A 14,300-nucleotide genomic window follows, 5' to 3' on the forward strand; every position below is an offset into this window, starting at 1 on the left:
GTATTTAAAATAGTGCCGAGCTAGTTGTGATTCTGGGAGGTGGGGCAAGCGGTAAACAGGAAGGGCTCAAGATCTTTGCCACTTCCTCTCCCTAGCTCTTTTTGTAGGTAAACAAAGCTGTATGCAAACTTTGTGCTAGTAGCTGCCACAGAGCAGCATAGACCATGTTAACAACACTGCTCCCCCAGCCAGGTCCAGCGTCTAGTGTAAATGAAATGCAGTCAATCCTCCTTCATCCACAAACCAGCCTTGTATGAACCAAAGAAAGAAAAGTTCAGAGATAAGGGGCTGGCAGGAAAGGAGGAGTAGCTGGAACCAAATTATGGAAGCCACAGAACCTGGAAAGTCTAAGCCAGGGGTGGCCAACCTGAGCCTGAGAAGGAGCCAGAATTTACCCATGTACATAGTAATACATCAGCAGCTCCCCGGTACCTCCCACCCACCAGCAGCCCCGCCGATCAGCGTCACCTCCTCCCTCCCCGCACCTGATCAGCTGTTTTGTGGTATGCAGGAGGCTTTGGGGGGGAAGGGGGGAGGAGTGAGGGCATGACAGGCGAAGGGGTGGAGTGGGGGCAGGGCCTGTGGCAGAGCCAGGGGCTGAGCAGTGAGCACATACACACACACACACACACACGCCGGCACATTGGAAAGTTGGCGCCTGTAGCTCCAGCCCCGGAGTTGGTGCCTATACAAGGAGCCACATATTAACTTCTGAAGAGCTGCATGTGGCTCCGGAGCCACAGGTTGGCCACCCCTCTAAGCCCTAGAAGGACGATGAACTGTTCAGTGTAATACAAGGGGGATAGAACAAGGGTTACATAGGAAAAAGCTCCTATCAGCCACTCAGAGGGAAGGAAAAGCTAATTATCTGCTTGGACCAAACTGAATTGCTCTTCTTAGCCCAAGCCAGGCCTCTGATCCACTATTCTCCTTGAAACTGGCCTAATGGGCTGCGAATTGCTGTACAGAGTCTGAGGGGAAATCTTATCATAGAATATTAGGTAGGAAGAGACCTCAGGAGGTCATCTAGTCCAATCCCCTGCTCAAAGCAGGACCAACACCAACTAAATCATCCCAGCCAGGGCTTTGTCAAGCCGGGTCTTAAAAACCTCCAAGGAAGGAGATTCCACCACCTCCCTAGGTAACGCATTCCAGTGCTTCACCACCCTCCTAGTGAAATAGTGTTTCCTAATATCCAACCTAGACTTCCCCCACTGCAACTTGAGACCATTGCTCCTTGTTCTGTCATCTGCCACCACTGAGAACAGTGGTTCCTATCTATCCAGATGCCCGTATGTCACCAGTGTCTGAGCACCTCACAGCCCCACATGGATTCATTCCCTTAACACTGATACATAGGGCTGCATTATACATGTGGAAAACTAAGGCGCAGGGAGCAGAAGTGAATGGATGATGGTCGTAGAGGGAGTCCATGGCAGGTCTGGGAATTGAACTCTGCTCCTGTGTGCCTAAGTCCAGTGCCTTAGCTGCCAGGCCACTCCCCGGAATGCTGAGTGGGTGACATGCCCAGAACTTCAGAGCTACGTGTGCAAGCATCACTCCCCAAAGAGGAGGAGGTCCCTTGTTTGCAGGGTTATTGTTACAACTCTAGATGAGGGAGAAACTAGAGCTGAGCCAATAATTGATGTGTCGGTTTGGAGCCAGCCCGAGAAAATCCCCTGTGACAGACCCAGACCAGTGGGGTACAGGAGTCTGGTAGAGGGCAAATATACTGGTCACTGGATGAGTAGTTTTCTGTTCCCTGAGTGACCAGAGCAGGGGCTGTACTAGAGTAATCAGGAACCTGCTAGAACCAGTTAAGGCAGGCAGGCTAATTAGGACACCTGGAGCCAATTAAGAAGAAGCTGCTAGAATCAATTAAGCCAGGCTAATCAGGGCACCTGGGTTTTAAAAAGGAGCTCACTTCAGTTTGTGGTGTGAGTGTGAGGAGCTGGGAGCAAGAGGCGCAAGGAGCTGAGAGTGAGAGGGTGTGCTGCTGGAGGACTGAGGCGCACAAGTGTTATCAGACACAAGGAGGAAGGTCCTGTGGTGAGAATAAGGAAGGTGTTTGGAGGAGGCCATGGGGAAGTAGCCCAGGGAGTTGTAGCTGTCATGCAGCTGTTGCAGGAGGCACTATAGACAGCTGCAGTCCACAGGGCCCTGGGCTGGAACCGGGAGTAGAGGGCGGGCCCGGGTTCCCCCCAAACCTCCCAATTGACCTGGACTGTGGGTTCTTCCAGAGGGGAAGGTCTCTGGGCTGTTCCCCAACCCACATGGTGAATCTCTGAGGCAAGAAAATCCGCCAATAAGCGCAGGACCCACCAAGATAGAGGAGGAACTTTGTCACACCCCGAAGAAATGTGCTTTGTGTCAAACCGAAACCTTTCAGTTTTTCTCAAATAAAAAAACAAAAAACCATTTCATTCAACCTGAAATGAGATGGGTTTGGGGTTAGTTTTTGGGAGGTTTTGCCCCCTTTTTTTGTTGTTTAAATATAGCAGCTAAATTTCCAAATGAAACATTTTGAAATGAAAAGTCAAAACCTTTTAATTTTGAAATGGTGCAAACTGGTTGCTTGGTTTGTTTAAAAAGGCAAATCTCCTTTTTTTTTTTTTTTTGGCCAAAACTATTCTCTGAATTCAGGCAGAAATTGTGAACCATTTCAGTGCCCTGAAAAATGCAGCTTTTGGCAAATCTGCTATTCATCAAGAAGCATTTGCCCAACTCTAGTAGTTGCACTTGCCAGCATTGGATAGTCCAACAACTTCCTGTCCACATTGATCTGTCTGACCCTGTGACCTCTCGTTAACCATCATTCATTCTCCATTCCTGGAGCATTCCAGTTACACTCTGATCTGCTCTCTCTACTCCCCACTTGTTTTCTTTCTCTAACCAAACCGCTGGGGATAAACTGGCCAGGAATAAATTGAGGCTGGAAATTAGAGGCAGGTTTCGAACCATCAGAGGAGGGAGATTCTAGAACAGCCTCTCAATAGCAGTGGGGGACAAACCACCTGCCTAGTTTGAAGCTGGAGTTTGATAAGTTCATGAATGGGATGATATGGCAGGGTGGCCTGGATTTGCAGTGGTTGGACTCGATGACCCAGCCCTATGTTCCTCTCCCACTCATTCCAGCCCTGCTTTTTGCTCTGCCCTCTGCCCTGCTGCCTCATCTCTCGGCTTGTTGGCTCTTGGAGGGAGAGACAGGACCTCACCTGTTTGTTAAGCATCAGGACATTTAAACCTCCCCACGCCACGGCTGCGTTTGCTGCCCGTGCAAAACTGCAGAGCTGTGAATTCCCTTTTTGTTTCTAATACTAGCTCTTCAATTGGCTGAGTAAAGCAAAGTCTTGCTCTTGGCTCGGTGGCATTTCTTTTGAACGCCGCATCTGATCAATTCCAAGCAATGATCGAGGCAGCAGTGGCAGAACCCCATGGACTGTGATGAATTCTCCAGGTTTTGGCCAAAAAAAGTCACCTTTTTGACATTGTCTGCAGAAAAGCCCCTCTTGGTCTGCCCAGCCCTACTGGACACAGAGACAGCCAGCTCCTTGTGGTACCACATGACAATCCTTGCTAGTGCTGCCCGTAGCCTCATCTCCAAGGGCTTGGCGGGCATCACTCAGAGTGGCCCCTGAGTGGTCACTGAGCAATGTCCCCATGGCATGGACAGGGAGACAATTCGGGGCTGGTTTTCCAGATGAAGTCAATGGGAGCTGTGGGTACGTAACGTCCCTGACAGTCGGGCCTTGGATAATTGGCCCAAAGCCACATAGGCAGCAGCATTCGAACTCAGGTCTCCTGCCTTCTGCCTGAGCCATAAGGCCCCACCCTCCGGGGGCAGGCAGGGGGAGTACTGGGAACACAGGACATGCTGGCTGTTTTCTCATTCGGGAGCTCTTTGCCAGGTGTGTGGCTGTCTCTGATGGACACGTGGCACTGTCTCTTTCCGAGGCTTCACCTGGCTGGAGTTGACTCGGCTCTTTTTCTCTTTGGAAGTGTCTCACTTGTAACAACCACTGTCAGCTACTCGGAAAGCACTGCTTTCACTGTAATCGGTCATAGTGCTGGGCCTTTTCAATCTTCCTGCAGCACCTACCCAGCTCCTCTAAATGGACTCTCAGCCCATCAGCATAGCATTCACCCATGGTACCAGCCCTCCCAGACTTGCCACCTATGGAAATGCTTCCCAGGAAGCAAAGCAGCACCTGTGCACGCCAGCTTCACTCATACTGGCCTGCCAGAGTTGCAGACGCTCTGGCCGTTGTCCAAGGACAGCCTGTGTGGGATAAGTAGGGAGCTGCAGTGATCACCTCAGTGGAGCTAGGTTCCCCATGCTGCTGGTGGAAGTGGAACCCGTGTCACGGTGGTCCACAGAGAAAGCTGTGCATCTTTACTCATCTAAGTGCCACCTCTCTGGCTTTTGTCACTCATCACCTTCCAATCACACGCCTCCCTGGCCTGCTTCCCTCCAGACTTTAATGTTTATGGAGCACTTATTGCCACGCTCTCAGTGCTTTTCCTGGACACTGGGCTGGACGCTGCCTCCACCTCTCCTACCCGCAGCTGCTGGAAACGCTGATGCAAATTCCCATTCAGCATCTTTGGTTCGGCTTTTGGGCTCAGGCAAAACTCCAACTCCCAGGAGAATTCCTGCTCCCAAACGGATTATAAAGGTACTTCTTCTGTGCAGGAGGAAGCATGGCCATAGGGCCGACACAGAGCTCGGGTTAGTCTCAGTGTCTGACCATGGGCAAGCCACTGCATGTCTCTATGGCTCCACTCCCACCTTTGTTTTAAAAGGGTGGATACCTACTGCACAGGGGTATTTAACCAACGAAGCCAGGCCTGACTGGGAAGTGCTTGGAGAGCCTGAGATGGAAGCACTAGGAATGCAAAGTGGTCCTGGTGGTTGCAGAGAGCTAGTAGTCCCAGAGAGCCACATTCAAGCTCTTGTCCCATGGATGCTGAGGACACCATCGGCCTGGCCCTATGACACACAATCTTGCTTGCCAGCATCAGTGCATCACTGCTTTGTGCCTCACTCCCCCAGCCAACCAGCTGGCTCTGTCTCCCTCTTTGTGGGTGTCCCAGCACCTGGTGCCACTATCCCCTGCCGAGTTCTGAAGCTTCCATGAACTGGGGGATATCTAACAACTCCAGCCCGTTGCTTTGGCTTCCAAAGCTGGTGCCAAGCAATAGAGTCAAGAGTAATTGGGATTCATGACCAAGCCCCTCGCCCTGATAAACACCCTTTGCCTGCAGCATAGGAAGTGTGTCTCTGCATGCTGGCTCTTGTGGTCATGGCATACACTCAGAGAGGGAGAAACAAAACATTGCAACCTTCAAGGAAGAGCAGCTATGTAACACGATTGTATTGCTTAGAATCCAGAACCGTAACACGCAAGCCAAATACAGAGAGAGACGAAGCAGGCTGAACCTTAAGGCAGAGAGGCACAAGTCACCCCATCTTGCTCTTTTGTTGCTGGCCCATTGAGGTCCCAGATCACACAGCTTTCCTCAGAGCCCCCTAGCCTGCAAGCAGGATCAGGAAACCCCTTACATGTTTAAAGTAACAGCTTTTAAGCTAAACGCAGTTTTCAATGCACGACATCTGTTCATCTTTCCACACTGGATCTGACACAAGGGCCCTGCAGGCTCCCATTTCCCAGCAGGGCTCCTGGACACTTCCTTCCATTACGAACAGACGGCCTTTGGACTGAGCTGCATTCAGAATGGGACCACCTGTGTTGTGGCTGGCCTCACAGGAGTCTGTCCCCATGGCAGGACATGGTCCCTCTCTCTGCTCATGGCCCTGGCTGGTGGCTCAGCACCTGTGATGTGCTATCACACTTACCCTGCACACACGCTGTTCTCAGCGCATTGTAACTGGTCTGGTCTGGCCAGGCCAGGCCCGGAAGCCCCCAAGGATCCCACTCAGGATCATTCAGCTGCTTGCTGCTGGGACAGCGCGTTGGAGGTCAGGCAGCATCCCCCCACCCCTGCTCCTCCTCACGCCGCTGAGCAGGAACGGAGTTCTGTCTGGAAAGCTGCATGCTACCGCCCAGCCGAGCATTGTTATTTAGTAAATCTGTTCCCAGCCCTCTGGGTTATCTGGGCAGCGCTGTTTGCGCTGGTGGGGTTTGGGTGGAAGCGGCAGGCACTGTTTTTGGAGCGCTGTTAATTTTTAACCACCCCAGCGCAGTTCTTTCCTGGCTGTAGGAACCAGCTTTCCCTTTTCAGAAGGACCCCAATCTTCCAATGGCCATTCTCCCTCGAGCCCTCAATGCTGTATGGGAAGAAGGGGTCCCATGCCTTTGAGCCAGGTCCTTCCTCTGGGACTCCTGCCCCCCCCTTCCCTCCACACGCGCACTGCCCCTACCCCTGAAACCCCGGCAGTGCCGAGGGGTCCATGGGCGGTGCCACGGGGCAGGCGGTGGGCTGAAGGCGTTGCTGAGTGGGGGGCCACAAGAGCGTGGTCAGTGTGGCACAGCGTGCGATTAGCAGTGGCTGCCTCTTGCGTGAGTCAGAGCTTCACACCACTTGTTTGCTTTAGCTGAGGTATAAGATAAAGAGCAGTCACGCTTGCTGGACAGTTTCAGCTCTAAGCAGAAAGGCGACATGGCCGGGACCAGGCTCCCCAGCCCTCCGCTCTGCTGCTTGGCTTTGACCTTCTCCGCATTCTTTGGTGAGTAACCAATGGCCAGTGGCTTGTGGCCAGTGGCTTTTCATGGGTGTGGGTGCCCAGGCAGGGACTCCTCTGGCAGGGATCTCAGTCGGGGCTATTCGTGGGGCTGGGTTTCAGCTCTGTTTGTTCCCGCTTGCCCAGTTCAGGCAGTAAAGGAGGGCTGCAGAGCCTGGCTGGTGTCTCTGGAAGCCTCGGCACTGGGGCAGAATGCGGAAATCCTCGGCACAGTCCTGCAGCTTTCTCCTCCTGTCTTAACGGGAAGGCTTGCACGGCTGGCAACCCTAGTGCTTCCCTGGGACACCTGCCTTGTGCCCTAGTTATGCTGACCCTAGCGACCTGCAGCTAACCCTGTATGTCCCAGTACACTCCAGCCAGAGCAGGGCCTTCTTCACATTCGGTCACATGCTGGGAAGCGCTCTGTAGCTCGCGCTGCGTCCTCGTTTGAGGAACTTGTCACGTACGGTTTCAGATTCTGCATCTTCCACCCTTTGTGAGAATGCTGAAAATCTGGGAATCCAACCATCCAGATCAGCCTAGCTGGCCTGAGCCAGGACCTTCCCAGCCCTCACATCCCTGGAGTCTTCTACAATCCCCATGTTGGAGGTGCCTGGAGTTGGCTGCCTTCCAGCTGCCAAGCCCTTGCGGGCCAGCCATGCCCAAGTCATCCCAACCGCAGAGCAAACAGGGAGGCACAGACTTGGGAAAGCAGGACGGGTCCTACCAGGCCTGTGGCTGTGGGGTGAGAGCAGGAAGGCACTAGTGGGATGGAAGGAGGATTGAGCCAGGGAAGCAGGAGTGCGTGCGGCTGTGCCCGGGTCGGGAGGGTGATTTGGTGAGGGGTGGGGCCGTGTGAGTGTGCAGGTGTGGGGGAGGGTGAGACATCAGCAGTGAGTGTGTGGGGGGAGGTGATTTGGGGGAAAAGGGGGGCTGTTTGTGACACACCTCGGTTGCACCTTGTCTTCAACTGAATTGCAAACTTTTGGCAGGGACTGAGCAGGAGCTGTGCGCGAAGTGCGGGGGGTGGGAAATCAGGCTCAGATTGGCAAGTTCATCGCAACCGTAACCATGGTGAGCTGAGCCTCTCCCTAACAACAGGAGCAGGGTGGGAAGGGCAGCGAGAGAGATAAAGAGGGAACCAAAGTCACGGATTAGAAAAGACACTGTAGTGAGTTATGTAAGGAAAGAGACGATGGGGGAAGGAAGTGAAGCCCAGGAGCATGGGAAGCAGCTGGCTCATGTACCCCGATATGTGCAGCATCTGTGATGTTCTGTACCTCGTGGGAACACTCTACACCCCCATGTTCATCCTTCTAAAATGATCGTGTGGTATCCAATGCAAAATTTGTCATGGGTGTCTTCGGAAGGCTCATGGTGCACTGAGCATTGTTGTTATAGTGATGTTATAGTAATTGTTGTTACAGTAATGTTATAGGTTATAATTTCATGTATATAGTTATGAGGCTGAAAATGTATCCTCATGGCTTAAAATAAGCCCAGGCAAAAACTCTCCAAGAGCAGAGAGGCAGTTCACACCTCATCAGGGCATGTACGGGACAAACCCAGCCCAGCCTCACAGGAACAAATGACGCTGGCCTAGGCAGCAACAAGAGGATCTGTTGGACTCTTGAGTGAGTCACCCCCCTTCCTTTAGCCAGTTTGGGACTGCGATGAGGTAATGCTCACCTGACTGTGAAGGGGGTGGGGCAAAGCCAAGAGGGAAGAAAGAACATGATAAAAGGGAGAGATGTTTGCCATGCTCTTCCTCTCTCTTCCACCTCCATCTACAGACCCCACCATCCAGCGACTGAAGCGCTGATCAAATGGGAGAGCCTGGCTGAAGGGCAACCAGCCAGCCTGTGGTGAAAAGCATCTAAGTTTGTAAGGGCATTGAAAGTGTTAAGATAAGCATAGAATGCGGTTTGCTTTTATTTCATTTGACCAAATCTGACTTGTTGTGCTTAGATTTTAAGTGATTATAAGTCAATCTTTATAGTTAATAAATCTGTTTGTTTATTCTACCTGAAGCAGTGCATTTGGTTTGAAGAGTGTCAGAGACTCCCCTTGGGATAACAAGCCTGGTACATATCAATTTCTTTATTAAATTGACGAACTCATGTAAACTTGCAGCGTCCAGCGGGCATAACTGGACACTGCAAGACAGAGGTTCCGAGGGTTGTGTCTGGGACCGGAGATATTGGCTAGTGTCATTCGCTTGCAAGTAGCTGGAAGCAGCTTCCATGCCAAAGGCTGTGCGTGAACAGCCTGGGAGTGGGGGTTCTCACAGCAGAGCAGGGTAAGGCCATAGGCGCCCCCCCCCCGCCCCTGGCCCTGCCCCGACTCCACCCTTTCCCTGCCCCTGCCCTGCCCCCATTCCAACCCTTTCCCCAAAGTCCCCACCCCAACTCTGCCCCCTCCCTGCCCCATTGGACCCCTTCCCCAAATCCCCGCCCCAGCCCCGCCTCTTCCCTGAGCGCGCCGCATTCCCCCTCCTCCCCGCGCTTGCTGTGCGAATCAGCTGTTTCGCTGCTCAAGCGCTGGGAGCCAGGAGGAAAAAGCAGGCAGGCAGTGCGCCCACGGGAGGAGGCAGAGGCAGAATGGAGGAGGAGGTGAGCTGGGGGCGGGGGGCAGGGAGCTGCCGGTGGGTGCTAAGCACCCACCAATTTTTCCCCGTGGGTGCTCCAGCCCCAGAGCACCCAAGGAGTCAGCACCTATGGGTAAGGCTGGCTCCCAGAGTCAAGGATTGGAGTGTCCTAGCAGATCACTGGTCCAGATAACACCGGAGGGGAACGTCACAGCATCCCAGGGCTTAAAGTTATTGATGAGTTGGTCCAAGCATGTTCCCGCATCACTTCCCTTCTGCGCTGCTGGACACCCACGCTTCATAGAATCATAGAAGATCAGGGTGGGAAGGGACCTCAGGAGGTCATCTAGTCCAACCCCCTGCTCAAAGCAGGACCAGTCCCCAACTAAATCATCCCAGCCAGGGCTTTGTCAAGCCTGACCTTAAAAACCTCTAAGGAAGGAGATTCCACCACCTCCCTAGGTAACCCATCCCCCTTTGACTTTCAGTCCATGCGTCACCGTCACTCCATGGTGCTGGACCTGGCTCACAGGCGCTGCAGATGTGCCTCGCCTTCCTTTCCTTTTTGCAGAAATACTGGTGAATGTGGTGGTGAAGCTCTTGATACATGTTTGCAATCGACGAGTATTTGCTACATGACACAGACCTAGCGTGGGATGTATGGGAACCTCAGTATGCCAAAAATCAACAATGTGATGAGTAGAAAAGTCCAAACTCTAGTTAATATAGAACATGATCAAAACAGCAGCACTGGGATTGCGACCCCAGACCAGACTCCCAGCCCATCTAGCCCACATGCTGTGTCCAGCAGTGGCCAGAACCAGCGGCCTCAGAGGATGGAACAAGACTCTGATCATGCATCTGAGCACCTCTTCCATGTCAGCTGTCTCCTTCCGGAGATGGGGTGACCAGAACTAAACGCAGTGGGCAGGGGCACTGCTGAGAATGGCAGCATGATCTCACTGTTGTTTTATAGCACTCTTCATGCTTTTCTGACCACTACGGCACAGTGAATGGAGGTTCTCCTTGTGCTCGCCACAGTGAGTCACAGGTGTTAAGGGCAGATGATGGCACCATTAGATCATTTAGCCTGGCCTCCTGCATGGCACAGGCCATTAACGGTCACCCACTTACCCCTGTATGGAGACCAATAACTGGTGTTTGTCTAAAGCATCTTCCAGAAGGCGCCAGTCTGAATGAGAAGACAGCAAGAGATGGAGCATCCTCCCCTTCCCTGGGCAGTTTGTAGCAATGGTTAATCACCTGCACTGTTAAAAGTTTGGATCTTAATTTGAATTTGTCAGGCTTCAGCGTCTAGCCATTGTCTCTTGTTCTGCCTTTCTCTGTGCATTAAAGAGCCATTTAGTACCTGCTGCTTTCTCCCCGGGAAGGTGCCTTATTCACTGTCATTGTTACACTCCCAGTCCAGGGATGGTTTTAAAACTGAGGTTTTATTAAACTTAATATAAAAACCAAAAACCAAACTCCAGAACCATGCAGCCTGCACAAGCCCCACGCCAGCTCAATCTCCCCGGGGACACCACAACCTCTCTGCGAACAGCCCTCGCTTCCTGACTGCTCTTTCTCTCTTCAGCTGGGCTCCAGACCTTAGAGCAGCGGTTGGCAACCCTTCAGAAGTGGTGTGCCGAGTCTTCATTTATTCACTGTAATTTAAGGTTTCCCGTGCCGGTAATACAGTTTAACGTTTTTAGAAGGTCTCTTTCTATAAGTCTATAATATGTAACTAAACTATTGTTGTGTGTAAAGTAAATAAGGTTTTTAAAATGTTTAAGAAGCTTCATTTAAAATTAAATTAAAATGCAGAGCCCCCCGGACCAGTGGCCAGGACCTGGGCACTGTAAGTGCCACTGAAAATCAGCTTGCGTGCCACCTTCGGCACGTGTGCCATAGGTTGCCTACCCCTGCCTTAGAGAGACAGGGCACAGGTCAATTAAAACCATTATTCCCCTATGAGTGCTACATTTCTCCCTCATAAATATTATGTCGGCCTGACATATCAGCTAACAAAACAGGTTGATGCATACAGATCTGGTGCTATAATATTTGATTTCCTCCTCAAGCTGTGGCCAATAAAACCCATCTCTTGTGAGACTTATTACCCGCTCTATGCATCCGATGAAGTGGGCTGTAGCCCATGAAAGCTTATGCTAAAATAAATTTGTTAGTCTCTAAGGTGCCACAAGTACTCCTGTTCTTTTTGTGGATACAGACTAACACGGCTGCTACTCTGAAACCCATCTCTCCAGGCAGTTCTCGCTATACCTGCCTTTAGTATTTTTCAGGTAATACCAGTTGATTTTGTAACTTGTTTTCTAATCAAGTATCCAAATGCAATCAATATCACTCACACCTCAAAGCAGAGACCTTATACCACATCCTCCTGTGTTCTTTTGTTCTCCCTGGACTTACAATGGAGAATTTTAGCAATCACTGGATCGTCTTTCTGAGGCACCAAAATGTCTTCTCAGGAAATAGGCTGGAGGGTGGATTTAATGCCCATGGAAAAGTCTCCTACTGCCAAAGAATTGGCAGTAATGGCTGCTAACCAAGCTACCTTGCCACCTCTTTGTACATCCAAGGGCTGTAGAACAGCCTTAACGACATTACTTGTTTCTTCTGTGCAGCCCATTGTATTGTTTTCCTGGGGGCGTTCTGGATAGAGCATTTGCCTGTGTTAGATTTCCCTGAATGATATTTGATTTTGAAGTTAGTCAGATAATTCTGCAACCCACTGATGTGCTCTGGCATTCAACCTGGCAGAAGTGAAGACATAGGTTAATGGGTTGTTATTGCTGTAAACTGTGAAGAATTGTTAATGAGACTACGTGCTGGTGCTTCAGATGAATTGCAGCAGTGGTGTTTGACTATCTCCTCAATAACAATGTAACCAGGGATCAGTTCTCCAGTTTTTGTGGACTGACCAGCACAGTGATAGTCAAGATATCATCATCTTTGCTTAATTGGAACTGGACTTGTAAGGGATTTCAGTTCCATTGCAAGCTCTAAGATCAAGCCCATCTTTTATTTCTAGTAACTCTTCAAGCTTCCTAAAATGTGTCACTGGGAGATTTATCTTCCATCCACTACATAAGAACGGCCATACTAGGTCAGACCAATGGTCCACCTAGCCCAGTACCCTGTCTTCCGGCAGTGGCCAATGCCAGGTGCTTCAGAGGGAATGAACAGAACTGGGCAATTATCAAGTGATCCATGCCAGGTTGTTCACTCCCAGCTTCTGGCAGTCAGAAGCTAGGGACACCCACTGCACAGGATTGCGTTCCTGACCATCTTGGCTAATGACCATTGATGGACCTATTCTTCATGAACTTAGCTAATTCTTTTTTGAACCCACTTTCAGCCTTTACAAGATCCCCTGGCAACAATCCACAGGTTGACTGTGTGTTGGGTGAAGAAGTACTTCCTTTCATTTGTTGTAAACCTGCTGCCTATTAAAATTAACAAGTTACCCCTGGTTCTTGTGTTATGTGATGAGGTAAACAACACTTCCCTATTCACTTTCTCCACGCCAGTCATGATTTGATAGACCTCTACCATATTCCCCCTTAGTTGTCTTTTTTCCAAACTGAACAGTCCCAGTCTTTTTAATCTTTCCTCAGATGTAAGTTGTTCCATACTCTTAACTAATTTTGTTGCCCTTTTTCTTCACCTTTTCCAGTGCTAATATATCTTTATGAGATGGGACGACCAGAACTGCAAGCAGTATTCAAGGTGTGGGCGTACCAAGAATTTACATAGTAGCATTAAGATATTTACTGTCTTATTATCTGTCCCTTTACTTGTGGTTCCTAGCATTCCGTTAGTGTTTTTTTTTTATTGCCACTGTACATTGAGCCGATGTTTTCAGAGAACTATCCACAGTGACTCCAAAATCTTTCTTAAGTAATAACAGCTAATTTAGACCCCATAATTTTATATGTATAGTTGTGAATGTCTTCCAATGTGCATTATTTTGCATTTATCAACATTGAATTTCATCTGCCATTTTGTTGCTCAGGTCTCCCAATTTTGTAAGATCCGTTTTTAACTCCTCATAGGCAGCTTTGAACGTAACTATCTTGAATACTTTTGTATCATCTGCAAACTTTGCCACCTCACTGTTTACCCCCTTTTCTAGATCATTTATGAATTATGTTGAACAGCACTGGTCCCTGGGGGACCCTTCAATTTACCTCTCTCAACTGTGAAAACATTTATTCCTACCATTTGTTTCCTAACCAATTACAATTTAACCAATTACTGATCCATGAGAGGACCTTCCCTCTTATCCCATGACAGCTTACTTTGCTTAAGAGCATTTGGTGTAGGACCTTGTCAAAGGCTTTCTGAAAATCCAAGTACACTATATCCACTGGATCACCCTTGTCCACGTTTGTTGATCCCCCTCAAAGAATTCTAATAGATTGGTGAGGCATGATTTCCCTTTACAAAATCTATGTTGACTTTTCCCCAACATATCATGTCCATCTATGTGTCTGATAATTCTTTACTATAATTTCAACCAATTTGCCTGGTCCTGAAGTTAGGCTTATTGGCCAGTAATTGCTGGGATCACCTCTGGAGCCTTTTTTAAAAATTGGCATTACCTTTAGCTACCTTCCAGTCATCTGGTACAGCGGCTGATTTAAGGACTAGATTACATACCACAGTTAGTAGTTCTACAATTTCATATTTGAGTTTCTTCCGAACTCTTGGGTGAATACCATCTGGTGACTTATTACAGTTTAATTTATCAATTTGTTCCAAAAATTCCTCTATTGAGAACTAAATCTGGGATAGCTCCTTTGATTTGTCTCCTAACAAGAATAGCTCAGATATGGGAATCTCCCTCGCATCCTGTTCAGTGAAGAATTAATTTAGCTTCTCGCAGTGGCCTCGTCTTCCTTGAGTGCTCCTTTAGCACCTCGATTGTCCAGTGGCCTCACTTCCCGCTTCTGATGTACTTAAAACATTTTTTTGCTGTTAGTTTTTGTGTCTTTTGCTAAGTTGCTC

General features: G+C 49.7%; 1 protein-coding gene across 1 annotated transcript in view; it reads left to right on the forward strand.

Annotated features, from left to right (window-relative positions):
• Positions 1-6,621: 6,621 nt before the first annotated feature.
• Positions 6,622-14,300, forward strand: part of VSIG2 (V-set and immunoglobulin domain containing 2) — a 29,361-nt gene continuing 21,682 nt past the window's right edge. The window contains exon 1 of the mRNA XM_065417450.1: positions 6,622-6,688. Within this exon, the coding sequence (XP_065273522.1) occupies positions 6,622-6,688 (67 nt within the window). The remainder of the gene's footprint in view (positions 6,689-14,300) is intronic.

Source organism: Emys orbicularis, chromosome 15, assembly GCF_028017835.1.
Source record: "Emys orbicularis isolate rEmyOrb1 chromosome 15, rEmyOrb1.hap1, whole genome shotgun sequence".
Lineage (NCBI taxonomy): Eukaryota > Metazoa > Chordata > Testudines > Emydidae > Emys > Emys orbicularis.